This window comes from Cibotium barometz, chromosome 45 (genome assembly GCF_041138505.1).
Source record: "Cibotium barometz isolate CiBa-2024 chromosome 45, ASM4113850v1, whole genome shotgun sequence".
In the NCBI taxonomy this organism is placed as follows: domain Eukaryota; kingdom Viridiplantae; phylum Streptophyta; class Polypodiopsida; order Cyatheales; family Cibotiaceae; genus Cibotium; species Cibotium barometz.
Window position 1 is genome coordinate 4,654,022 of NC_141090.1, and position 25,308 is coordinate 4,679,329.

Consider the following 25,308-nt stretch of genomic DNA (forward strand, 5'->3'; position numbering starts at 1 on the left):
TCTTTCTACCACCCAAATGTGGTAGAAGTGGTTAGCTCATGGAGTTGATATTCAACACGTCCTGTGTTCGAATCTCACTTCCCGTCGGATAGATCGTTTCGGTCTCTTGGGATTGTTTCTATGATGTTAAAAGCTTCTCTCATCGGGTGTGTGGGTAAATAAACAAAATGGGCTAACCTACCGTTCAAATGTGGTAGAAGTGGTTAACTCATGGAGTTGATATTCAACACGTCCTGTGTTCGAATCTCACTTGTCGTCAAATAGATCGTTTCGGACTCTTGGGATTGTTCTTATGACGTTAAAAGCTTCTCTCATCGGGTGTGTGGGTAAATAAACAAAATGGGCTAACCTTTCTACTATCCAAATGTGGTAGAAGTGGTTAGTTCATGGAGTCAATATTCAACACGTCCTGTGTGTCGGATAGATTGTTTCGGTCTCTTGGGATTGTTCCTTCAACGTTAAAAGCTTCTCTCTCCTTGCCCCACCCTCATTTTTAAGGACTTTTCTTTAAGAGCTAAGAAGAACTTTTTTTTTGGGCGGCGTGGTGCGCGGAGTATTTATTCCTTCCAAATCAAACACGTCTTTCTCCTTTGGCCATGTCGAACAATGCCCTTCCTCTAACGCCCTTGGCTCGTATCTCTGGCATCATGCAGGTCGCGATCTCCCCAGTTGGAGTGTAGTTCCTCGTCGGAGGCCCACCGCCGACCTCAGTCTCTCCAACTCGCACCTCTCATGGGCGCAGTGGATTATCATCATTGACCACCATGATGACACCACTGCTACCCTGTTTTTTTGGGCGATTGTATCGCTTGATTTACTGGGGAGATGTCACAACAGATTTAAGATAAAGTGGAGATGGACATGGAAAATGGTGCCCAGAGATGGTTCTTCGATTCTAGCTCATGGAAGCCCTCAGCAACTGAGTTTTCTTTCTGCCTTTCTCTGCTTCCTCATCCCCATCAGCAGCATGAGGTTACAAGTACAGTTCTCCATGGCTCTTGCTTTTCCTTTCAAAAGAAATCTTTTAAAAACTGTCAGTGGCATTGAAATCAAAGAGCTTTGAATAAACCAAACATGTAGATATAGTAGAGGCAGGTCCACCCTCCTCAAATTATAATTAATTTGCAGCCAGTATATCAAATTATAGGGGAGATAAAGCCTTACATAAGCATGGTCTGTGGTGTTTCCTGATGATGATCGTGGCTACCTGTCTGTGTGTGTGTGTGAGAGAGAGAGAGAGAGAGAGAAAGAAAGAAAAAAAGAAAGATACATTAAGCGTCTACTAAAGAACCTAATGTGCCTATGAGACAAAAGTGATACAATAATTTCCATGTCATATCTCATCATGGAATGGAAAATAAAACAGAAACAAAACATAAACATAGAGAGAGTACTTTTTCATTTCCTGAAGTTGAATAGACCTTATGAGGCCCAAGCATCTGGCTCTGATATTTCTGTTCCATTGAGTGCTTCTTGGGGATGCAACATCTCAGCGATGCCTATAGTCTTCCCCTTTTGCAAGTTCATGTCCACACATCCCTGAAGGACATCAGGGAAGAAGTGTATATGGATAGAAACAAAAGATGGGCATTCCATGCTCACTGTCTTGTACCCCCTCGGACATGCCCTATATGTCTTTTCGAGCTTAGATTTTCCATGTCATCACCTTGTCTCACATGCGAGAGTTGAGTTGGATGGAAACCACTTTGCAAATTGCAGATTGTGCACTCTCTATGTCAAGTATTGGAATATCCAACAATCTCTTCTTAATGTGGGCTTATGTGCAAAGTGTAGTAGGCCGTTCCCGTTCCCGTTCCGTTCCGGGGGTTTTAAATGTTCCCCCGTTCCTGTTTCTTGGTAACTATGCTGGCCACCCCAAGGGAGCATCCCCCAAAGAGGAAGCAGAGGGATTATGTAAAAAATGGGCATTACAATAACCCCGCTCATTGATGCACGGAGAGTGAAGGAAGACATGAAGGGAACAACCCCTTCTTCTCAAGTGCAAGGATCAAGATTCCTGGGTGGCTTTTTGAAGAAAAGGTTGGCTCTATGAATTACCAAAATTTACATTGGCAAGGATCTCGCCCTTACAAGTGGAGTATAGGAGACTTGGGATGGTCCAAGTAATGGAAGCAAGGAAGGCCCACAAATGGACTGTTAACAGGGATGGCGTCATTATTGCAAAGCATTGCTCCAAATAGAGGCGCCGGGTCTAACGTGACGAGAACGGAATGTGATCCTTCGCACTTGACGCAAAGTGGTCTTGCAGTTGTGTTGGATGGACGTTGATTTGAAGGAGATGTCTCATAATTTTCAAATTTAGAAAACTCCTACTCCTTGTGCCAAAAAGCCTACTCATAGAGGTCTTCATAGTGAAAAGGCTGGTTGAATTTATAGTCGAATTCCAAGTTGCTTCTTTTGGCAAGGTTGCCAAAGATTGCATGGGAAGCATCTAATGGAAACGGCTAATCTATTCACAATGGAAATGGAAACAGTTTTCTATGTAATGGAAATGGATTGAAACTAGGAAATGGAATAGCTATGAAACGGCTTGGCTTTAACATTAATTAGTACGGATGAAAAGTAGAATTGGGAAAAAATAATGAGTAAGGGAAAAATAGCAGAGAAACTTGGAGTAGATGAAGGAGATAATGAGAAAACCTCAGGAATATAAGTGAGGGGTATCTTGAGAGGAGAAACTGTGACAGGAAACACGACTCTAGAGAAATGGTGTTTCTGCGTTTGTGGCTAGGAAATCTTCATTCCTTTATACCATCAGTTGCAAGGTGCCTACTCGGGGTGGATGATGGATCACAAACAATAGTTTGCTAGAAGGGGTGGAACGCCACGTCAACAAACAAAACTAATGAAATTCTGAAAAAGCTCATTTTAAATGATGAATTTTAAGTAGGATAGGCTAAAACTTTGAGAATTTATGTTATGTATGCATAGTTGAGTGGAAAAAATAGAGGAAAAATGCATTTTTAAAAACATTTTGCCCTTTTTTTTAAAGGGTTTTTGGGCAGAACATTTCAGAACGTTTCCCCTTGGCCGTTCCTTGTGGGGGAACGTTCTTGAACATTCCCCCATGTTTCAAAACGTCTAGGATTGGGGAACGGCGTCCCCACAGTAACTATGGTGGCCAGTGACCTGTGCATACAATGCTCGTGCTTGGCTCCTTTTTTCTTCTTTGAGAGTGGCCATCATGATGGTGTTTTGGGCTGGTTTCTGCTTCTTCCTCACCTCCTTGAAGGTCGCATCAAGATCTTTCTTGGTCACTTAAACTCATTTTGAAGTGGTCTCAATCTCCTTCTTAGCCCGACATTTGCTTCCTAAATCTCTGGTTTGCTTGCCTGCACCCCTTGGAGGAGTTGCCTTCTTTGCTTCATGAATCTCCCTAAGAAGCTTTTCATTCTCCTTTTTGAGCTGGTCCAATTCAATGGACCATGCGTCCTGATGGGATTCCTCTTCAGCCTTGTTGGTTGGGTGTTTCACTTCATGGAGGGTGATGTTAAGATCTGTTATTGCTTTGTCGTGATTCTCTTGTTGGAGAAGCAAGATCTCCTTGATTCTTGTTAAAGCATCTCAGACAAACATACCTATGCGCCCTGGTTTGTCATTGTTGGCGAATTGTCCATATATGCTGCTGATTGATCATTGCTTTCAAGGTGTCCATTCCATTTTGATGTGCGAGTAATTCTGCTGTTCTGTGGGGGTTGGGGGGGGAAGGGGGGGGGAAAGGGGGGAGAGGAGGAGGAGGGGGGGGGCGGGGGCCTGGCACAACAAGAACACAAGAGAGGGGGGACCAGGCTGTAGGGGAGTGCAGAGGTGGTGCAGTACACAGGCTGGAAAAGGAGGTGTGCAGATAACAGGGTGCAGGCTGGAGAAGGTGCACAGATGCAGGGGTGCAAGAGGCAGGAGCAGGGGGCTGCAGCAGCAGCAACAGCAGCGTGTGGGCTGGTGCATGCACAGTGGAAAAGAGGGGGGGCGGGGGGGGGTGTTGCTGCAGACCTACCATGGTGGCTTCGCGAGAGAGAGGAGTTGTTTTAATAACATAGTCAAGCTGGGAGACCATATATAATCCATATGATGGCATTGAAGTGTGGGGAATGGGACTTGAACCTGGGCTCTCTCAATTGGGAGCCCGATGCGTAAACCGCTAAGCCAACACTCCCCACACACACACACACACACGCACGCGCGCGCGCGCAGAAAGAAAGAACGATATATTAAGTGTCTACTAAAGACCCAACGGGCCTATGAGACCAAAGTGATACAATAATGTCCATGGCATATCTCATCATGGAATGGAAAATAAAACAGAAAGAAAACATAAATATAGCTTTCTCACTGGGGTGATACAAAATTGTCCATGGAAACTCATCATGGAATACTAAGAACATAAAAACATGGGAGCAACATTAGCTCCGAGTAGATGGTATACCACTCTCCAAAATGTCAAGCATGGGGCTGACGAGTATGGCCGAGAGGTCTCCCTCAGCTATGTCATGTGGAAAGGTAGCTCACTGGCGGTGGAGCATGTCCTGGATCTGGAGCTGATGAGGTGATCATGGCCGGCGGGGGGGTCGAGGGCGTTGGGCACGCTGGAATGCAGAGGCTCGGTCCGGGGCAACCCCTCTCGGGCGAGGTAGGTCCAGAGCAGCTCGTGTAGGGTCCACAAGATCCACTATGTCGGTGTCCACCTCTTGGGTCCGGAAGAAACTGGTGATGGTGGGCTGCCGATGGAGGGGGTGGGGCGGCTGGGGCGTGTGTCTCAAGAAGGTCTCCCTGTGTCTGCGGAGCTCAAGCAGGAAGAGGCCCAGGCAACGTTGGTCCTGGAAGTCAATGATCCTGGAGAGTGGACCGAATCCCTCACGAAATAGACAGTGAAACCTCCCGCGGATCTCATAGTATACTAGGCAGCGGCATATGTAATGCTCCTCCGTCTCAACCTGTGTGGGGCATAGTCGGCAGATCCTCTCCTCTCTGGGTGTCCGTATGAGCTTCCGGGCTTTGAAGATGCACTCAGCTCTACTTGTCTTCACTCTGAGGCGGTGGGAAGAAATCCGTATTTGGCCAATCGCAATCCGCATGGCATGCACATGTGAACACTCAAGTAGCCCGGCTGCTGGATGAATCCATCCTCAGTGAGTGTGAGGAAGTGGTCTCTGTAAAAGTGCATCTTGGGGAGCTCCGGGGGTGTGGTCCATGTGCAATGTGGGTAGAGGCTAAGAAGATATGACCGGATAACCCGGTTGGTATCCTTGTGAGACAGCCAGAGAAAAGGGGAGAGAGAGAGAGAGAGAGAGAGAGAGAGAGAGAGAGAGAGAGAGAGAGGGTCTTTTTCATTGATTGTAAATTTGTACTTGCCATAGGTTTATTAGGTTTGAGGACCAAAAACGGGCACTTATTAGTCGTTTGATGCAACACATGCTTATTCATATTCTGCTAAATATTCCATACTCAGATGTTGTCATCTTCCGGACAAAAGAAGGAAAACCATACGTGGTTTGTATTGTGCCTCAAAATTTATTCATGTTTTGTGTTTACTAGCCATAAAAGTCTCTTTTCAACTGTTCAATTACAACTTATTTAGTGTTATGTTAGGTCTCTTAAACAAAGACGCTAATGTCAACTCTCTAGCCTTTTTTTCCCACTATGCATTAAAATGCATGTGATCTGCCACATCCTTGTCCGGTGTAGGCTTTGCTTCAGGTGTGGGGCAGGCTCTTACTTATTGTTATGTTAGGTCTCTTAAACAAAGACGCTAATGTCAACTCTCTAGCCTTTTTTTCCCATTATGCATTAAAATGCATGTGATCTGCCACATCCTTCTCCGGTGTAGGCTTTGCTTCAGGTGTGGGGCAGGCTCTTACTTATTGCCTAGCCTTGCATCTACTACATGCCCATCTTCTTCTTGTGGTCGGGTTCACATGGCATGGTTCAAACGTCTATCCATAATCCCTGGATGATACATAATGTTGCAAAATATGTCACGTGCACACCCTTAGGGGTTGCACGGTGACAAGCTGGCATCTTCATCATCATTATAAGCAGCATTAACATCATCATCACCAAGAGGGCTTGGGACCCCTGTCGGCATCACTGAACAGGTTATGTGTGGTATGGATGTTAACCCAAGCTCCCTTAAGAATTATAACTTGAAGATGTTGTTCCTTATAAAGAATTGACCTAATGTACAACCAATTTCACAATTATGCATTTGGCAGAGGATATGGTACAGTAGGAGAGTTACATCGTGGGTGTTTTGGGTTGGATACGGTATTGATAGGAACACTATAAGAGGTCATTTATGACGAGTGCTTAGATATCTGATAGTTTTGTGGTTCTCAGAGAGGGAAGGTATTTTTATCCCTTGGGTACGAGGAATTACCCAATCTTGATAGGATAGGTAATTTGACTGGCTACTACAATTGTCTCTGTGATGTCAGATTATCCGTTTCCTCGGGTGTTGGATTGAGGGATTGTTGTGTTCCTCATGACTCTGGTTCAAGTCAGTTGTTAGATGTAGTTTAAGTTTCCCTATTTATTTCCAAGATTGGGAATGTCTTCGACTTGGGACCCAATTGCTTTTACAGGATAGGTTTCTCAATTTTCTTTCTTAGACAAATTTTGTTTCGAAGAGTGGAAACGTATGAGGAGGGGAATTATGTTACGTACCTAGTACTAATCTTTAGGATTAGTGGTCTAATTCAGCAGGGTTAGAGGAGCCTTGGTATTAGAGGAAGCAGCCTGATACAGGTGGCTACGGCTCATGGTTAATAATACCAAGTATACTGGCTATTTATGACCAGACAATTATTTATAGCAGCAGTAGCCACCTGTCACGTGCATCCCGCACTTGGATGCCACGTAGACATTCTGTACAGAAGGTGCAGGACCTGGGATGGTGAACTGGTCCCATGTGAGCCCAGTCCGGGACGAGTCAGCCAGGGATCCATCTCAGTCGTCCGAGGTCAGGTGTGCATTGTCCTGCACATGAGTCCAAGGTCAGGTGTGCATTGTCCTGCACAAGAAGCAGTGCCAGTCCGCGCTGTGAGTCTCCCTCTGGAATGATGTCAGATGTGCTGAGTATCTGGTTTGCAACTGGATGCCAGGCTTCTGTAGGCATGTAGGTTTGCATGTAGAGAAGGGGCCAGCCTATAGGGCTACCCCAAGTTGGAGGATCTAGCTTGCATTTGTAGTATGGGCATGGGGGAGGTGTCCAACCACCCCCAAGGGGCCAGGAGAGCCCAAGGCTATGCCCACCAGCCAAGGCTTGGGCTGGAGGGGCTGTCAGCCAGCCCTAGGGCTGCAAGAGAGGCAGCCGACAGGGTTAGAGGCCTACCCAGCCAGTCGGCCAGGTGTGGGGGGCAGTCCCACACCTCTACGCAAGGTGCCCAGCAGTCAGATAGCTGTCCAGAAGGTAGGCGCAGGCTGGACAGTAGTAAAATAGGTGTGAAAGCATTTATTTAATTTAACTCAGTCGTGGGTCTTCAGTAAACCAGCCGACTGGATGTTTTGGGAAGTATAAAAGCCCAGCCCATAGTTTCATTAGAAGCATCTCATAATTCACCAAGAGCCTCAAGCATTCAAGGGCCAGGACAGCCAAGGGTTTGCTAAAGCTAAGGGGTGAAGGACTGAAGGTCAAGGGCAGGTTTTCCAGCCAAGAAAAGGTCAAGTACTTTGTATTTGTTCAGATTTACATCATTCTAATAAAGCAAATACACCATCCGTGGTGGGGGCCCTACAGAGGGTAATTGGGACCCAATACTGTGTCCTCTCCATCTCCCCCTTCTCTCTCTATTTTCTGCACATCGTCTTTCAGTTTTGTGCGTTAATTCCGTCGCGAAAAGAGTGCTGTTTTCTGAGTTTTGAAGTACCGATCCTTCTCCGAAGCTTCCGCATATTACAGTGGTATCAGAGCCTACTTCAAGGACGAAGATTCAGCAAGGAAAACCAGAAAATTTTTTCGCTCGTGTGGTTGGTTTTTAGACACCGGTGGACTACCCCTTTCGGAGTGACTCCTGTCCCTCGAAGGACGGTTGGTTTTTAGCCTCCGGAAGCCTCCGGAAGTCTCCCACACAGATAGTGGATGGTCAGATTGCGTTCCGGAAAGGAACTGCATATTCCCGCTATGGCGAGCTTTGGCGACGAGAGAGAACCAGAACCATGGGACCAGAGTGCACCAGGCAGCCCAGCTAGGGCACCCGGCTTGAGTGTACAAGACATGTTCCAGCAGATGATGCGAGCAATCGCAGACCAGACAACCAAGTTGGACGAGCAGAAGGCGCGGATTTTGGCTCTGGAGGAGCGTTCTCGCTCTCCAGCGTCGCGTTTTCCATCTCCTCCTCCCTCTCCTTCCGTACCCCAGATACCAGATCCTCGTCACAGGGACCCTCTCGAGGGGTCACAGCCGCAGTCAAGCTCCTTGCTTGAGAGGCAGATACAGGCATTGGAGATTCGACAACGAGAAGACGAAGCCATGCGACGAGTGGAACACGAGCGTTACCTCCGAGCCTTGGACGCCAGATTGACACCGGCGGCGCCCTCGAATCATTTTCCCGAGAAAATGAACTTCAGTAAGTATAATGGTAAACTCGATCCCACTACTCTGTATTCATGGTTACATCAATTTGAAGCTTACTTTGCCGCAGTTAGGAAATCAGATATTGACAAAGTGATCTTAGCCAGTTGGTATTTGGAAGGTGAGGCCATTCCTTGGTGGACTCAGTGGGCTCATGCCCACACCAGATCAGGTATGGCAGCTTATGGGTGGGACGAGTTCGTCCGTGACCTTAAGCAGCGGTTTTTACCGCCCCACTACCTTGAGCGACTCGAAGACGAGTTCAGGGGAGCGCGTCAGAACGCGCAACCAGTCCTTCAGTTTGCCAATAGAATTTCGACCTTGTGTCTACAATTAGGCTTATCTGATGCGGACAAGAAAGGGCAGTTTTTGTATGGCCTGGACACGCAAATCCAATGGGAGGTGCGTATGTTTAGGCCAGCCACCTTTGAGGACGCACTCTCGCTTGCGCAGAGTGCAGAAATGAAACACAATGGTGGCAAGCCCAAGACTTCCCAGCCGGCTTCTCCCAAGGCTAACGCCTCGGGGGGCAAAAGCCAGAACCAGACGGGGTCTTCCCCAGGACAGAGCCCGGGAGCCTCTGGCTCCAAGAACTCGAACAATGCGTCTAAGCTTACTCCAGACCAGAAAGCGGAGGCAGGCAAGACAGGTGGCAAGTTGAGTGCTGAGGAGCTTGCTCAGTACAGGAAGGAGGGTAGATGTTACTTTTGTCACACAAAAGGACATACTTCTCGGGATTGTCCGAAGAAGCCTCCAAAGCCCGCCGCCGCCTCCACAGCTTCCGTGGTGAGCACGGCTCCCACACAGACCCCAGCGGCGACCCCTAGTTCTTCAAACCCCGGTGCTTCAGTTGGAGCAATTATTAGCCGGGAGCTCGAAGATAAGCAGAAGGGCGCCCATGACCAGGAGTATGAGCGCAACGAATTGCTCAAGTCCTTTGGCTACATAGGTGGCCAGAGAGTCGTTGTCTTGTTTGACAGCGGCAGCACGGAGGATGTGATCACGGAAGAGGCCGCTAGGCGTGCCCGTTTCGAGCTCACTCCGGTGGACAAACAAGTTGAGGGTTTTAGCACAGGTATGACTACGAGCGTCAAGTATGAAGCTCTCGGTGCTAAATTAGTCATTCAAGGCATAGAGTTTGTGCGTGATTTTATGGTTGCCCCTCTTGTAGGAGCAGACATAATTTTGGGGATCCAGTGGTTTCACAAGTTTCTCCCTGATGTCAAGTGGGACAAGCACACGTTCCAGATTGATCGGAATGTGTCAAACACCCCTGTGACCATTAAGTGTGAGCCAGGTATTCCAAACTTTCCGCTCATAAGCCACTTGCAGGCTAAGCGAGCAGTCAGGAAAGGCGCACATTGTGCGATGATTTACATCCAGACAGCCCAGACGGTGGCCAGTGCTTCCGAGAAGTACTCGGTTCTCCATGAAAAGTTCCAGAAGATTTTTCTTCGGGACAGTCTCCCTCCCCAGCTTCCCCCGTCCAGAGCGGAGGATCACAAGATTGACCTCCTCCCAGGCTCGGAACCCCCGAGCAAGTTTCCGTATCGCCTTTCTAAGGCAATGGAATCGGAGTTGGACCGCCAACTCCAAGAATTGTTGCAAGCTGGCTTCATCCGCCCCAGCGTGTCGCCGTTTGCAGCACCGATCTTATTTGTCAAGAAGAAAGATGGGTCTTCTCGGTTGTGTGTCGATTATCGTGCACTCAACAAGCTGACTATCAAGAGCAGATTCCCGATGCCTCGAATTGACTATATTCTCGAGAGGCTGAATGGAGCTAAGGTGTTCTCTAAATTGGATTTAAAGAGTGGGTACCACCAGGTTCGGATTGTTGAGGGGGACATCCCCAAGACAGCTTTCCGTACAGAACGGGCCCACTATGAATTTGTGGTCATGCCATTTGGTTTGACGAACGCCCCAGCTACATTTAACCGCATGATGATGCGTATTTTCCGGGAGTTGATTGGAGTGTGTGTGTTCATATTTTTGGACGACATACTCATATTTTCAGCTACAGTTGAGCAGCATGACATTGATGTGGAGAAAGTCCTTAAGTTGCTGGAAAGCAACGAGCTCTATATCAATGAAAAGAAGTCAGAATTTTATCTGTTCCAGGTACATTACTTGGGATATATAATCAGTGCCGAAGGCATTCGACTTGATCCGGCTAAAGTGGCCGAGATTGTGAACTGGGAAGTACCTCAGACTGCTTATGACATTAGATCATTTGTGGGTATATGCCAGGCATATTCCACCCACATTGACAAGTTTTCTGATCTCTCGGCAGATCTCACCGATCTGCTAAAGGGAGTGAAAACAAGGAGGCAAAAGATTCGAATGACTCCACGAGCGTTGGAGGCATTCCAGAACCTCAAGGTGGCTTTGTCTGAAGCGCCTTGTCTAGCCCTTGCCTCGTGGGACGAACCATTTCAGGTGATCACCGATGCGAGTAACATCGCAATTGGAGGTGTATTGCAACAGAATGGTCATCCAGTAGCTTACATGTCTCGTAAGTTACTGCCCGCCGAAAAGAATTACTCAGTCTACGATCGTGAACTCCTAGCAGTCATTCAGGCCTTGAAACATTGGAAACATTTCCTGTATGGCCGTGACTTTGAGGTTCGCACTGACCATCAGGCATTGCGCTGGATTCAGACGATGCCCAGTGCACAGTGGAGTGATCGACAGCACCGCTGGAGTCAGATATTCCAGCAGTTTGGTGGCATGATTGAGTACCTTCCAGGAAAGGCCAATCCAGTGGCCGATGCTTTGAGCAGGAAGGGACAAGTATCTGCGATTCAGACCACTAGACTAGACCTTGTTGGTACAGGACTAGAAGACATGAAGCACACGTACGCGGATTCCGAGGAATTCGGTACGCAGTGGGAACAGGCATTGGATGCCACAGGACCATGCCATTTTCTGATACGCGATGGTTGGCTTTACTACAAAGGCCGACTGTGTGTCATGAAATCATTCCGGGCAGCTCTTCTCCATGATGCCCATGACGCCATTACAGGTGGTCATAGGGGCATGAATTCGACTCTGGAGAAATTAGAACGGCAATACTATTGGCCAAAGATGAGGCGTGATGTGTTTACTTATGTACAACGCTGTGACATTTGTCAAAAGGTGAAAGCTCCTCGTGGAAAGAAGATAGGGTTGTTACAGCCTTTGCCAATTCCTGAGGGTCCTTTCCAAGACATTTCGATGGACTTTGTCACAAATCTGCCTCCCAGTCCGAGTAAGCGTAATACACAGTGTTTGACTATTGTTGACAGGTTCAGCAAATTTGTGATGCTTATTCCTTGCAGGGCCAATGTGACCGCCGAGGATGTTGCCCAGCTATTCATTCGGCATTGGTACCCGATTGGTGGGATTCCTAGGACCATAGTGTCAGACCGAGATGCCAAGTTTACCAGTCATTTTTGGAGGGCATTGTTTGATAATTTTGGTACTAAGTTGAATTTTTCCAGTGCATTCCACCCACAGACAGATGGCCAGACAGAGATATACAACCAGTTGGCCTTTGACGTGCTGAAGTGTTATGTCCACGATCAGCAAGGTAAGTGGGAATCGTTTTTGCCTTTAGTTCAAGCTGTTTTAAATGACTCTTTTTCTTCAGCTATTGGCAGGACTCCATATGAGGCAGCGTTTGGAAGGCCTTTCCAGTCGTTGTTAACCAGGACCTCGTCTTCAGTACCGGAGGCGAACAGAGTGACGGAGTCTTACCAGGAGATCCTAGAGTCCGTCAAAGACAGGTTGGCTAAAGCGCAAGAGGCCTACACTCGACAGGCCAATAAAGACCGAAGGGACATGAAGTTTTCGGAAGGAGATTGGGTATATCTTCGGATTATGAAGCAAAGATTAAAGCAGGTGGGCAAGCGATGCCCAAAGTTGTCTTTCAGGAGCTTCGGACCATTCCCCATCCGGAAAAAGATTAATGAGGTGTCTATGCAGTTAAAGCTACCTCCGAGTTGGACTATGCACGATGTATTTCATGTCAGTTGGTTAAAGCCATATGCAGGTCCACCCCCTTCAGAGGTCAAAGACGAAGCGGAACCAGACATCATTGATGAAGCCGAAGTAATGGTTCCAGAACAGATCCTTCTGCACCGTTTCAAGCATGGCTCAGGCCGAAGACTACGACAGTTCCTCACGAAGTTTCAGGACCGAGGAACTCATGAAGCGGTATGGCTCGACAAAGAATTTTTCGAAGATTATCCGGCTTTATTGACGGATTATTTGGAGGCTATGCAGCTTCCGTCAAGTTAAGCAGAAGGGGATGTCACGTGCATCCCGCACTTGGATGCCACGTAGACATTCTGTACAGAAGGTGCAGGACCTGGGATGGTGAACTGGTCCCATGTGAGCCCAGTCCGGGACGAGTCAGCCAGGGATCCATCTCAGTCGTCCGAGGTCAGGTGTGCATTGTCCTGCACATGAGTCCAAGGTCAGGTGTGCATTGTCCTGCACAAGAAGCAGTGCCAGTCCGCGCTGTGAGTCTCCCTCTGGAATGATGTCAGATGTGCTGAGTATCTGGTTTGCAACTGGATGCCAGGCTTCTGTAGGCATGTAGGTTTGCATGTAGAGAAGGGGCCAGCCTATAGGGCTACCCCAAGTTGGAGGATCTAGCTTGCATTTGTAGTATGGGCATGGGGGAGGTGTCCAACCACCCCCAAGGGGCCAGGAGAGCCCAAGGCTATGCCCACCAGCCAAGGCTTGGGCTGGAGGGGCTGTCAGCCAGCCCTAGGGCTGCAAGAGAGGCAGCCGACAGGGTTAGAGGCCTACCCAGCCAGTCGGCCAGGTGTGGGGGGCAGTCCCACACCTCTACGCAAGGTGCCCAGCAGTCAGATAGCTGTCCAGAAGGTAGGCGCAGGCTGGACAGTAGTAAAATAGGTGTGAAAGCATTTATTTAATTTAACTCAGTCGTGGGTCTTCAGTAAACCAGCCGACTGGATGTTTTGGGAAGTATAAAAGCCCAGCCCATAGTTTCATTAGAAGCATCTCATAATTCACCAAGAGCCTCAAGCATTCAAGGGCCAGGACAGCCAAGGGTTTGCTAAAGCTAAGGGGTGAAGGACTGAAGGTCAAGGGCAGGTTTTCCAGCCAAGAAAAGGTCAAGTACTTTGTATTTGTTCAGATTTACATCATTCTAATAAAGCAAATACACCATCCGTGGTGGGGGCCCTACAGAGGGTAATTGGGACCCAATACTGTGTCCTCTCCATCTCCCCCTTCTCTCTCTATTTTCTGCACATCGTCTTTCAGTTTTGTGCGTTAATTCCGTCGCGAAAAGAGTGCTGTTTTCTGAGTTTTGAAGTACCGATCCTTCTCCGAAGCTTCCGCATATTACACCACCATATAACTTGGATGGCACACCTTTGGGGCTCGGTTTTGACACAAAATATGACTTTTAGGACCTTCTTTTGTGGGTGCAAGTGGACTTAAATACGGCTTTCCCACTTTGGGCCTATAAAAGGAGGCATTAGGCTTCAATAATCATCATCAAGCTAAGATCAAGGAATCCATATGCGAGAGACTGCAAGAGCAACGTTGGTGGGTCGCAAGAACTTCTCTATAGCATGCAATAGATTGATGGTCGTAACACGCAACAAAGCCTTTTGTAAACTTGTGAGTTTATGCAATCAACTTTATTTTAAGAGAGAAGAGTAGAGAGAGAGAAGATGATAGTCGATACTAGATTGGGTCCACTGAAGGGTCCCCCCTGCAAGCTTGAGTATTTTCTTGTTTTACTTTGGAGAACTTCGTACAATGATGAGAATGATGACTGTGGACTACCAAATGCAAGGATGAGGAAGAGCAAAGTTGCGAACACAGGCTAAACCATTTGAAGCCACTTATGTGAATCCACAACTGCTGAGGTATGCACATGTGCTAGTTGAAGATGAGAGGATCTTCTATGTTGCCTGGGATTGAAGCACGGAGTGCTTGAGGTTGATTGTATGCTCCAAGAACCCTGAGGGAACTCAAGCACAAATGTTCTTTATCTACTTGCTGAAAACTTGATGAATGAATGATTTATGCAAGGGACTAAGGGCTGCTTATATATATGTTTTTGCTGCTGGTCGGTGGTATCATGCTGCTGTTGGCCTGCTTTATATGTCCATGACTAGTGAAAGTACAACATTAAATGCCATTGCCTAGCATTAATGTTGGCATTAAATGCTGTAGAGCCCAAATTCTTGATCCAGATAGTGTGAATTTGGGCTCTACAGCATTCAATTTGGATAAGGGTGATCTTGATCCAGATAGTCTGGAGAGTCTGGAGAGTCTGGATATTTCAGCCATATATTCGAATTGTATGGATTTGATCCGGGAGATGTGATTCATATGGATGATCTTCTCTCATCTTGACATCGACTTGCATAGGTTCAAAGCAATACACCAAGGGTTGAAGCTTAAAACCTATTGGGATTGCACAACATGCAAAGCATAAAAAAAGCCCTAACAAGCTGTAGAGGAAAATGCAATGTCATGTTTCTCCTTGTACCTTGCTAGGGATTTATTTAATGCTTTGATTGTGTTGCTAAGGGTGTAAGCCTTTGCTATGAAAACCCTACACACACATGATACTCCCTATTAATAAGTGTGTACTTCTACTTCGCACCCACCTTCCTCACACTACTTAATAGATCTAAGGTATAGACCAATGCACCCAGCTCCCCTCACTCATGATGTCACTCTCCACTCTCCACTCTTCCCCTTTACTCCCCTTACCCATGGTGCCGCTCTCCACTCTTCCCCTCAGCTCCCCTCACCCATGGTTCCACTCTCCACTCTTCCCCTCAACTTCTCCATCTCAACATCGATTCCCCTCAGCTTCACCCATTCGACATCAACTTGCGAAGCTTTAAACATTAAGTTCAAAGAACTTGTAAGCTTTCACAACTGCAAATATCGAGCGGTTCCCATTGCCAATTCTAAATCAATATCTTTCTTAAAATCATGCATTGCTAGGCTATGTTCAACCATTGGAAGATTATTCAAATATGAACATGGAAAATGGTGAAGAACCTGGCGAGGTGCTTGAGGTATGTGTACATATGGAGGGCTTCTACACTGTCTCGTCACTCGTCCTGTCTTGTGCTTTTGTTTACTGCAACTTAACAAGGCCCTCTTGTTGTGTTAAGATGGCCCCAGCAAATGCTCGCCAGATGTGGAGGCCTCGCGGGTTCTCAAGCTTCTGGAGAGCTACGGGAGCTTTGCAGAGGGCGCCACACGGAAGAGGCCCTTCAGATAGTGAGGGATTTGGCTGAACATGATGTCACTGTGACAAGGGACATCATCTACTCCCTCTTGCAGGTATGCACCAAACAGAAAGACCTCAAAGCTGCTAGAAGACTGTATTTTCTCATCATCAGCAATGGCTTCGAATCGGATGCCTTTCTGGCAGACCATCTCATCCGTCTCTTCGCCCTGTGTGGCAAGCTGCATCAATCCAGGCAAGTCTTTTACAAGATCTCAAAAGCAAATGTCTACTCTTGGAATGCAGTTATTCAAGCACATGTAAGGCTGGGTGAAGAAGACAGGGCCATTGAACTCTATGAGTTAATGCGGCAAGAGGGCTTCGAGCCGGACAAATGCACCTTTTGTTGTGTGTTAAAGGCCTGCAGTGGTGCGAGGGCTCTCAGCCAAGGCATGTTGTTACATGACCAGATCATCAATATTGGGATTGAATCAGACGTACTTGTTGGTAGCGCCCTCTTGGATATGTATGCCAAATGTGGTAGCTTAGATTCAGCATGCAAGGTCTTTGACGTGTTGCCTAATCATGATGTGGTTTCTTGGGGTGCGATAATTGGTGGGCATGCCCAGCATGGGGACTGCCTTGCTGCTTTTGAACTTTATGAGAGAATGCAATGTCAGGGTATGGAGCCAAACGAGGTCATTTTTTTATGTCTAATAAAAGCTTGTAGCAATGTAGGAGCTGTAATGCATGGAAGGCTGATTCATGAGCACATCATCAAAAGTGGATGTGAATCAGACACGGTAATTGGTAATACTCTTGTGGACATGTATGCCAAGTGTGGGAGTGTAGATGAAGCGTATAAAGTATTTTGTGGAGTAACATGTCGAGATGTCGTGTCGTGGGGTGCAATGATTTCTGGCTATGTTCAGCATGGGTGTGCTTCCTGTGCAGTCAATTTGTTGGAGCAAATGCAACAGGTGGGCATATCACCCTCCCATACAACAATTATGTGTGCCTTGAAAGCATGTGGCAGCTTAGGAGCTGTAAAAAAAGGCAGGCTAATGAACTGCCAGATCATCAGAGATGGATTTGAAGTTGATGTGCTTGTTGCAAGTAGTCTCATCGATATGTATGCTAAATGTGGGAGCATGGTGGAGGCACGCCGAGTGTTTGAGCAGATGCAAGATCATGATGTTGCTGCATGGGGGACATTGATAGCTGGGTATGCCCACTGTGGGCATGGTCATGAGGTATTTCATCTATTTGAGAAAATGAAACAGAGAGGTTTTACACCAGATGCGGGCATTTTCTTGTCGATTATAAAAGCATGTGCTAGCAAAGGGGACATAGAGCAAGGCAGGTCGATACATGGGCAGGCCATCAGATATGGATTCATGTCAAATGATTTGTTTGGAAGCTCCCTTGTCGATATGTATGCAAAATGTGGTACCTTTAAAGAGGCACAGAAAGTTTTTAGCGATTTGGAAAACCCGGATGTGGCATCATGGGGTGCAATGACCGAAGGATATACACACCATGGGCATGGTGTTCTTGCCCTTGAACTATTTAATAAAATGCAGGTCACAGGTATGAAACCAGATAAGGTGATATATTTGTGCATACTAAAGGCATGTGGCAGCATAGGAGCTTTAGAAGAAGGCAGGCTGATACATGGTCAAGTACTTAGTAATGGACTTGAATTGGATATGGTTGTAGGTGGCTCCCTTATTGACATGTATGCGAAATGTGGGGACCTAGACGAGGCTTTGAAAGTGTTTGATGAGTTGCCAAGTAAAAGTGTGGTTTCATGGGCCGCAATGATTGTGGGATGTGTGCAGCATGGGAATGGGATTTTGGCTCTTAACCTTTTCGAGAAAATGCAGGAAAAAGGCATAAAAGCAGACAGAGTTATATATTTATGTGTAGCGAGAGCATGTGCAAGCACAGGAACCTCTGCAGTGGGAAGATTGATTCATGACCAGATCATCAGGACTGGACTTGACGAGCTTGATGTGGTGATCACAAATACACTGGTTGACATGTATGCAAAAAGCGGAGATCTAGGGGAAGCTTGCAAAGTGTTCGGTAGGATACATGATCCTGATGCTGTTTCATGGAGCACAATAATTGCAGGATATGCCCTTTGTGGTGATGACATTGGAGCCAAGCACTGCCTTGAAAACATGCAGAATCAAGGCTTGAAGCTGGATAGTGTGATATGCACCAGTATAGTTTCTGCTTGCAGTCATTCTGGCCTACTAGAGGAAGGCTCTCTGTACTTCAATGCTATGAAATTAGACCATAGCATCACACCATGCATAGAACATTACAACTGCATGATTGACCTCCTCAGCCGGACGGGACGCCTCAAGGAAGCAGAAGACATACTTCAAACCATGTCAATACCACCAGTTGTGACAGGATGGATGTCTGTAGTTGCCAGCTGCCGAACATATGGCAACATGAACTTAGGAAAAAGGTGCTTTGATAATTGTATCCAGCTAGATTCAGCTATATGCTAATTACAGGTGCAGTATTTTCTGATAACTAGAATATGTGCACAAGTTAATGTGGTTTAACATGAGCCTATTTACTCAAAACACACCTTTGTGCTGCATGCCCATCTAGAGGCCCTGCTACTGAAGCTAGCTGCTGTGTGACATTATCACAAGCAACTTGTGAGCAAGACAGAGCAGCCGTATAACGACAGGGCTAGATGGACATAGCACCACAATGCACTATATCCGGCAAGTGCCTACATAACAGACAAGGTTTGGAAAAATATAGGCTAGAAATATGCCATGTTGAGGAACTTTTGAGCAAGGTATAGAGTCACACAGACTACTTGTGAGAAAGGCAGAGCAGCTATACGATAATGGAAGAGGTCAATGTGCTAAACCTACTCTTAACACCAAAAGTGACTTTAGATAAAAATTCTAAGGGAAAGGGTGAATATTTGAATCCCAAACAAGAGATGAGTCCACGGGAATAAGTTCAAAACTTGGTGAGTGTGTGTGAGGGAAAAATTGGAGCTAGGTTGAAGCTCAGACAATACATGTAAATGTATTACCAATCCTACAACCTAAAGCCTCTAGACACACCAAGTCTAAACTTAAAATTTTTTGAAGAGAAATCGGAAGGACATTAAACTAGACTTAATGCTAAGGATGTTTTACAAAGGATGGCATGCACCTCTTGAGGAAATAAGTGTATCTCAATCACTAGTAAGTCAAACTTCTCAGAATGTTAACCATTCCGTAGGTTAACATGGTTTCCCTCGCTTGACCCAGCTATAAGGCACTTTGCCATCTTATGTCACATGCACACCTTCTTGAGTGTGACATGGGCATGCTTCTACCCATTGGTCAGCCTAAAGGTTGAGGACTACGTGATCGGATTTATGTGTTTGTAAGGGGTATTATGCTAGATCTTTGTAATATTATCTAGGTGCCCAATGAGCAGCCCAGTGTGGACATAGTTATTGGGTTATTATGTGAACACACCTAGTTGAACATTATTATTAGGGTTGGTAGAGTTGGTAGCCAACTCACCAACATTAGACACTGTAAATAGGAGTCTAGGATTTAGGCATATGCATTTAGTGATCATCATTGAGTCATTGAGAACTCAAGAGCAGTGCTACCATTGAGTATCTCTATTTAGCATTGTATACTTTTCATGTTAGTAGTACATGGTAGATTAGGATTGTTATTTAAAGGAGAGTAATTAATGAAAAATAGAGTTATGCGAGCTAGTTATTAGGCTTGACTTGAGAAAATTAAGTAAGAGGTTAGCAATCAAATATGCTAGAATAGAGGAGAGATTTGTGGATCCTTGATTCTACAAAAGGGTTTGTATATTCAGTTCACAATTAGGAAATTTGTATGTAGATTTATGATTTGATACATAATGAGTCTTTTGCTAACCAACTGTATTATGTTTACTCTCCCTAACTCATCTCAATTTCCTTGTTCTTGCATAATGCTTGTTAATTTTCTCATTTGTGAGTGGGCTCGATCTTGGGTAAAATAATTCTTCATTTCTATTTTTCTCTAGGTTGTGAGTGCCATTCCTCCTCCCCACTTTTCTCTACATTGTGAGTGACATTACTCCTGCCCACTCCTCCCCATTTCTTCCATAATCCATATGATTATTGGCAAAGCTTGTGCTAGGAAGCAAGGGTTTCAGCGTTATTTAGGATTTTCCATGAAAGTTTTGATTCTAGATTCACTTTATAACTTTGGTGCATCCTATGGTACCATAATGGTGGATAATTCTTCCTTTGGTAGAGTTCTGTGGTGCTTGTTTGAAAAGGATAAGACTTTATTTGCTTGGTCAATGTTTATAAGTCCCTACATGCTAGGGATATAAAATCCCTATGGTTACCTTTATCTCACACAAATATTATTTCCTAGTGGATCATGGATGGAGATTTTAAGATGGCAGAACTCCCTATAGATAGGAGGAAGTCTAGTAATTATCTTCTTGGATCTTGAAATAGGCTTGAGAGAACTTAGAAGGCTTTTCTGATTTTTTGGAATCTTGAAGACCTTTCTTTGGTTTTTTTTTTTTTTTTTTTTTTTTGGGGGGGGGGGGGGGGGGGAGGGGGGGTCACACTTTAGCCTTACAATACTCCTCTCCCTCATGTAGGGGCTAGATGTGATTTCTTATTTTGAAAAAGGATCATGGCTTCCTTATAATCTTGATGTCAAGGGTTAATACATTGGCAATTCGTTTTTTGGTCCCTTGGTCTTAGCAACTTCCTTTCTAGGGGGATCACACTTTTTTCCCTTTTCCTTAAACCTTAGTGTTAAAAGTTCTTTGTTGAAGGATGGCCTTTTTAAGGATCTTATTTGTGCCTAATATAAGATGTCTTTAATTTTCACTTGAACTTGTGTGGCGAATTCTTACGTTACCTATCGCCTACCACGTAGTGATCTTATTCTGGCCCAATATAAGATGTCTTTTAATTTTCACTTGAACTAGCATGCTTAGGGAAAATTTACGCTTTACCTATCTACTACCACGTGGTGCTTTTATTATTAGAAATTTGAGAAAACTTAGAGCCAAGAAGAAAATAGGTAAACCTTATAATCTTGAATAAACACAAACCTCTTTAGTGCCACTAGACCCCTATCTTCCTTGAAGAAAATTTTGTAGGCTCATTGTAAACATAGATGAGGAAAAGCAGAGAAAGAAAAGGCTTAGCATGGGAGGTGCATCCTAAGGTGCCTCCTAAGCTTCCTCCAAATAATTTCTCAGTACTTTGAAAGACCAAAAGAACTCTAAGAAACCATCATGTCTATCTCTTTTCATTAAGGAAATGTGATTTGTAATCCTCTTTATATGTCTCAAAAACGGTATGTCTTTGTTGACGAGATCCTTTCTTCTCCAGGAAAAGGTGCATCTTAAGGTGTCTCCTCCTAACCTTCCAGGAAGGTGCATCTTAAGGCACCTCCTAATCTTCCTCTAAATAATTTCTTAATACTTTGAAAGACCAAAAGAACTCTAAGAAACCATCATGTCTATCTCTTTTCATCAAGAAAATGTGATTTGTAATCCTCTTTGTATGGATCAAACATGGACTATCTTTGTTGACAATACCCTTTCTTCTCCTAAAGATAGAAATTGTTAAAAATGAAAAATTGTTGCCAAATATGTTAATTCTAGCCATGTTTGTTTGATTGGATGAAATTTTGAGCCTAAGTAATGCCTCCTTACCCTCTCTTCCTTTAGCAAGTACAAGCTTCTTAAATACGATAACCTCTTCTTGCTTCTAGGACAAGTTGTATAAGGTTATTAATGAGTTTCTTAATCATGCATCTAAGACTAGAAAAATGGAAATATTAATCACATAAGACCTTATTAAGCTTGTTTGCAAATAGGCTACTTGAACTTCCTTTGCTCATTGCACCATTACTATGCTCAATGTCATTAATAAGGTTCTTTCTTGCCTCTAGGACAAGTTGTCTAAGGTTATTAATGAGTTTCTTAATCACGAATCTTAATGTCACAATAATGCGGTTCTTTCTTGCTTCTAGGACAAGTTATCTAAGGCTATTAATGAGTTTCTTAATCATGCATCTAAGACTAGAAAAATGGAAATATTTATTAAGTAAGAACTTATTAATCTTGTTTGCAAATAGGCTACTTGAAATTCCTTGAAATTGCCCATTACTATGCTCAATGTCATTAATAATCTCTTAGCCAAAGTTATAGAATTAGCCCTTAGTCTCTCAAAAAATAATTTCCTCTAGGCAGTTTGATTTTTTAAAGGGGAGGGTGCTTGTGGACATTTCTATATTGTCCCATTAGGGTGGAGTGTGTCAAAGTCAAGCACCTGATATATCGAGCTCAACTAGTGTTGCGGACATGACTTGCCTAGGTAATTAATGAGAAAAACTAATTGAGATATCGAGCTCAACTAGTGTTGTGGACATGTCCCACCTGGGTAATTAACGAGAAAAACTAAAAAGCAAGCGATTGAGTGCTTGGATGCATTGCATATGTACACATTCTTGATGAGCTATGTAATATGTTAAATCCAAAGGTTGAAAATGTGTGCTCATTGGTTACTCGCTTGAGAAAAAGGGGTACATATGTGATAACCTTGTCACAGGTGAGATGAGGATGAGCAAGGATGTTGTCTTTAATGAGATGAGCAGTTGGTATGCTGTTGTAAAAGACTAGATTAGGATTGATGCACAAGAGCAGGTGGTTGTGCAGAATACAGGTGGACCAAGAGAGTCCTATAGCAGTGGTTCTATTGATGACATAGAGTGGCAGCAATAGGCTATGTCAAAAAATCAATCTTGCAGGTTCAATAAGTGCATCACATAAAGGTAAAGATAAAGTTAATGAGTCTCTTAGTGTGTATGACATTTCAATTGGGCATTCATATATTGATGGAGAGTCTAGTGGCTCAGTGTGCAGAGCCTTAATGAGGAGTTTGGGATTCCAACTATCAAGACACCTGGTGCAAGGAAGGCTAAGATAGCCACAAGGACACCAAGGACAAATCTAGGACCACTTAGGTCAGGTAGGGTTAAAAACCCTGTTCAGAGATTGACCTATGATGGTTATGTAGCTCACCATTATTGGCATACATGGCAAAGGTTGTGCGCACGAGGTTAAACCCACATGTTTTGAGGATGCTGTTGGGGCATGTACATTGCGTCCATGGATGAATAAATGGATACATTGGATGCAAATAAGACATGGGAATTGGTGCCTTTGCTTGAGGAGGTTTTACTATTGGCAGCAGTTGAAGGTTTGATAATACTGCCTATATGTGTTATTGCCATGGGTGGTTAACTATTTCATTAGAGGAGGAAACAGGAAGACTTAATTTAAACATTGTTCCTTGCTATTCAGTGTTAACGATAAAGTAATGTATGACATAATTGGCTCATTCATGTCAATAATCGTCTCGCTAGATTATAACTAGTGAGATGATGAAGCACTTCAAGAGATAATTGGCTTGTAGATTTCATAGAATGGTTGGCTATTGTAATGAGTTTCTGCGAGATAAATATAGTTTATGGGGATGTTGTTTACATTAAAAATTAAATGATGATATATAATTATATGTCCTACATTTAAAGGTTTGATTGTTATTGATATTGATCAAGACTACTATAGGCTATACAATTTTGTGTTGTATGGGAGTGCATTATAGATTCGAGCGATTTAATATTTAGAATTGGCAATGGGAACCGCTCGATATTTGCATGTTTTGAAAGCTTACAAGTTCTTTGAACTTAATGTTTAAAGCTTCGCAAGTTGATGTTGAATGGGTGAAGCTGAGGGGAATCGATGTTGAGATGGAGAAGTTGAGGGGAAGAGTGGAGAGTGGAACCATGGGTGAGGGGAGCTGAGGGGAAGAGTGGAGAGCGGCACCATGGGTAAGGGGAGTAAAGGGGAAGAGTGGAGAGTGGAGAGTGACATCATGGGTGAGGGGAGCTGGGTGCATTGCTCTATACCTTGAAGGGACATCGACAAACGAACTCCGATTGAGGAGCTTTCTAAGTGGGAGAAAAGCTATAGGGCAACTATATTGTCTGCTGAACCCCATTTTTTGGGCCGAAAATGCATTTTGGGTGCATCTAGACCTTTGTTTTTCAGTTCACAGGCGTTCACAAGCACTGCGGGTAAGTTTCGATTCTCTGCAAAACTTTGTTTTTGGAAGTGCAGGAAGGGCGATTGGTTGTGCACACACTGTGTGTGCTACAAAGAGGTCTTATATTTGCCATTAGGTGTATGTATGCAAATTGAGGTCACTGGTTATGATAGTTTGGGTGCAATATAGTACCGCTGCAGAGAATACAACAGTTTGTGTTATTTGTGGTAAATCTATATTACAGAAAAGATGTCAAATGATGTAATAAACTAGATTGTTGCAGAGAAGCTTGACAAGAACAACTTCCATGCTTGGAGGTTCAGATTAACAAATTTCCTTATGGGAAAAGGTTACTAGGACTACATTGAAGGTGAACATTAGGAGGCACCAGAGATACCGAAGATTAATCCAACTGCTATAATGCAGATGTAAAAGAGTTTAAGGATTGGAATCAAGGAGCAAGGAAAGTTATGTATTAGCTTTCTATTAGTATACAGGACACCATGATTGGGCATATACAAGATGCCAAGTCATCTAAGGAGGCATGGGACACCTTGGTGAAGCTGTATGAAACTAACACCTAGGCATGAAAGATTCAGTTGAAGAATGAGCTTCATACTATGGAGAAGAAGAATATGTCTATGTGAATGATTATGCCTTGAAGAATTGTGGAATCCCTTGCATCAATTGGTGTTTCTATTGATGATGATAGTAAGGTGGAAGTGTGTCTACGTGGTCTCGAGCCACCACAATACAAGGCATTCAAGATGTCTATTTCAGACTCGGGAGAACATTCCCAACTTTATAGATTTGGTGTCAATGCTGAAGAGAAGAACTTGGGTGAAGATCAACAGTCTTCACAAAACAAACACAGCTGCCTTCTATACAAGTGCAGGTAGAGGACGAGGTAGAGGTCGTGGACATGGGCCAAGGTGGTGGCCGAATACGTAATCAAAATTATGGTCAGCAGCAGCAACAACAGACCCATGATTTACAACAGCAACACACAGGTGAAAGAGGCCAGTTTAGAGGCAGGGAGAGTCAAAGAGATCATGGTAATTAGCAAAGGCATCCTAATGATACACGAGGTTGTTTTTTTTGTGGGGGTAAGCCTAGACATGTGCAGACAGATTGCTATAAGAAGCAGAGTGACATACGAAATGGAAAAGTGCAGCAAAACAACTATGCATCCTCTAGCATAAATAATGAGGATAATGAGAGGTTGTTTATTATACAACGTGGTTAATACTGTGTCTGGACATGATGTAGCAGCATGTAAAGATGATGTATGGTATGTTGATTCAAGTGCTTCAAACCACATGGTGAGTGGTTCAAGGAAATGAACAGTCTTGAAAGACTAGGTTTTGTTAAAACAGGGGATGACAT

At 44.6% G+C, this 25,308-nt stretch overlaps 1 protein-coding gene across 2 annotated transcripts; it reads left to right on the top strand.

The window, feature by feature from the left end:
- Nucleotides 1-533: 533 nt before the first annotated feature.
- LOC147612336 (pentatricopeptide repeat-containing protein At2g39620-like) lies at nucleotides 534-19,510 on the top strand. 2 transcript variants are annotated; one of them, XM_086782951.1, is made up of 4 exons: nucleotides 566-979; nucleotides 5,376-5,508; nucleotides 15,572-15,645; nucleotides 15,745-19,510. In XM_086782951.1, exons 3-4 carry the CDS (start codon nucleotides 15,617-15,619, stop codon nucleotides 18,323-18,325), a joined length of 2,610 nt encoding a protein of 869 aa, XP_086639077.1. In that variant the 5' UTR covers nucleotides 566-979; nucleotides 5,376-5,508; nucleotides 15,572-15,616; the 3' UTR covers nucleotides 18,326-19,510. The 2 variants fall into 2 exon arrangements, with proteins under 2 accessions (XP_086639076.1, XP_086639077.1); XM_086782950.1 differs by lacking the exon at nucleotides 5,376-5,508 and having other exon boundaries at nucleotides 534-979.
- The last annotated feature ends 5,798 nt before the right edge of the window (nucleotides 19,511-25,308 follow it).

What these genes read in the sequence shown, in the direction of transcription:
- LOC147612336 (XM_086782950.1), top strand. Translation starts at nt 15,617, where the DNA reads ATGGTGAAGAACCTGGCGAGGTGCTTGAG. An exon ending in AACCTGGCGAGGTGCTTGAG is followed by an intron (nt 15,646 to 15,744) that starts GTATGTGTACAT and finishes TGTTGTGTTAAG; the next exon opens with ATGGCCCCAGCAAATGCTCG.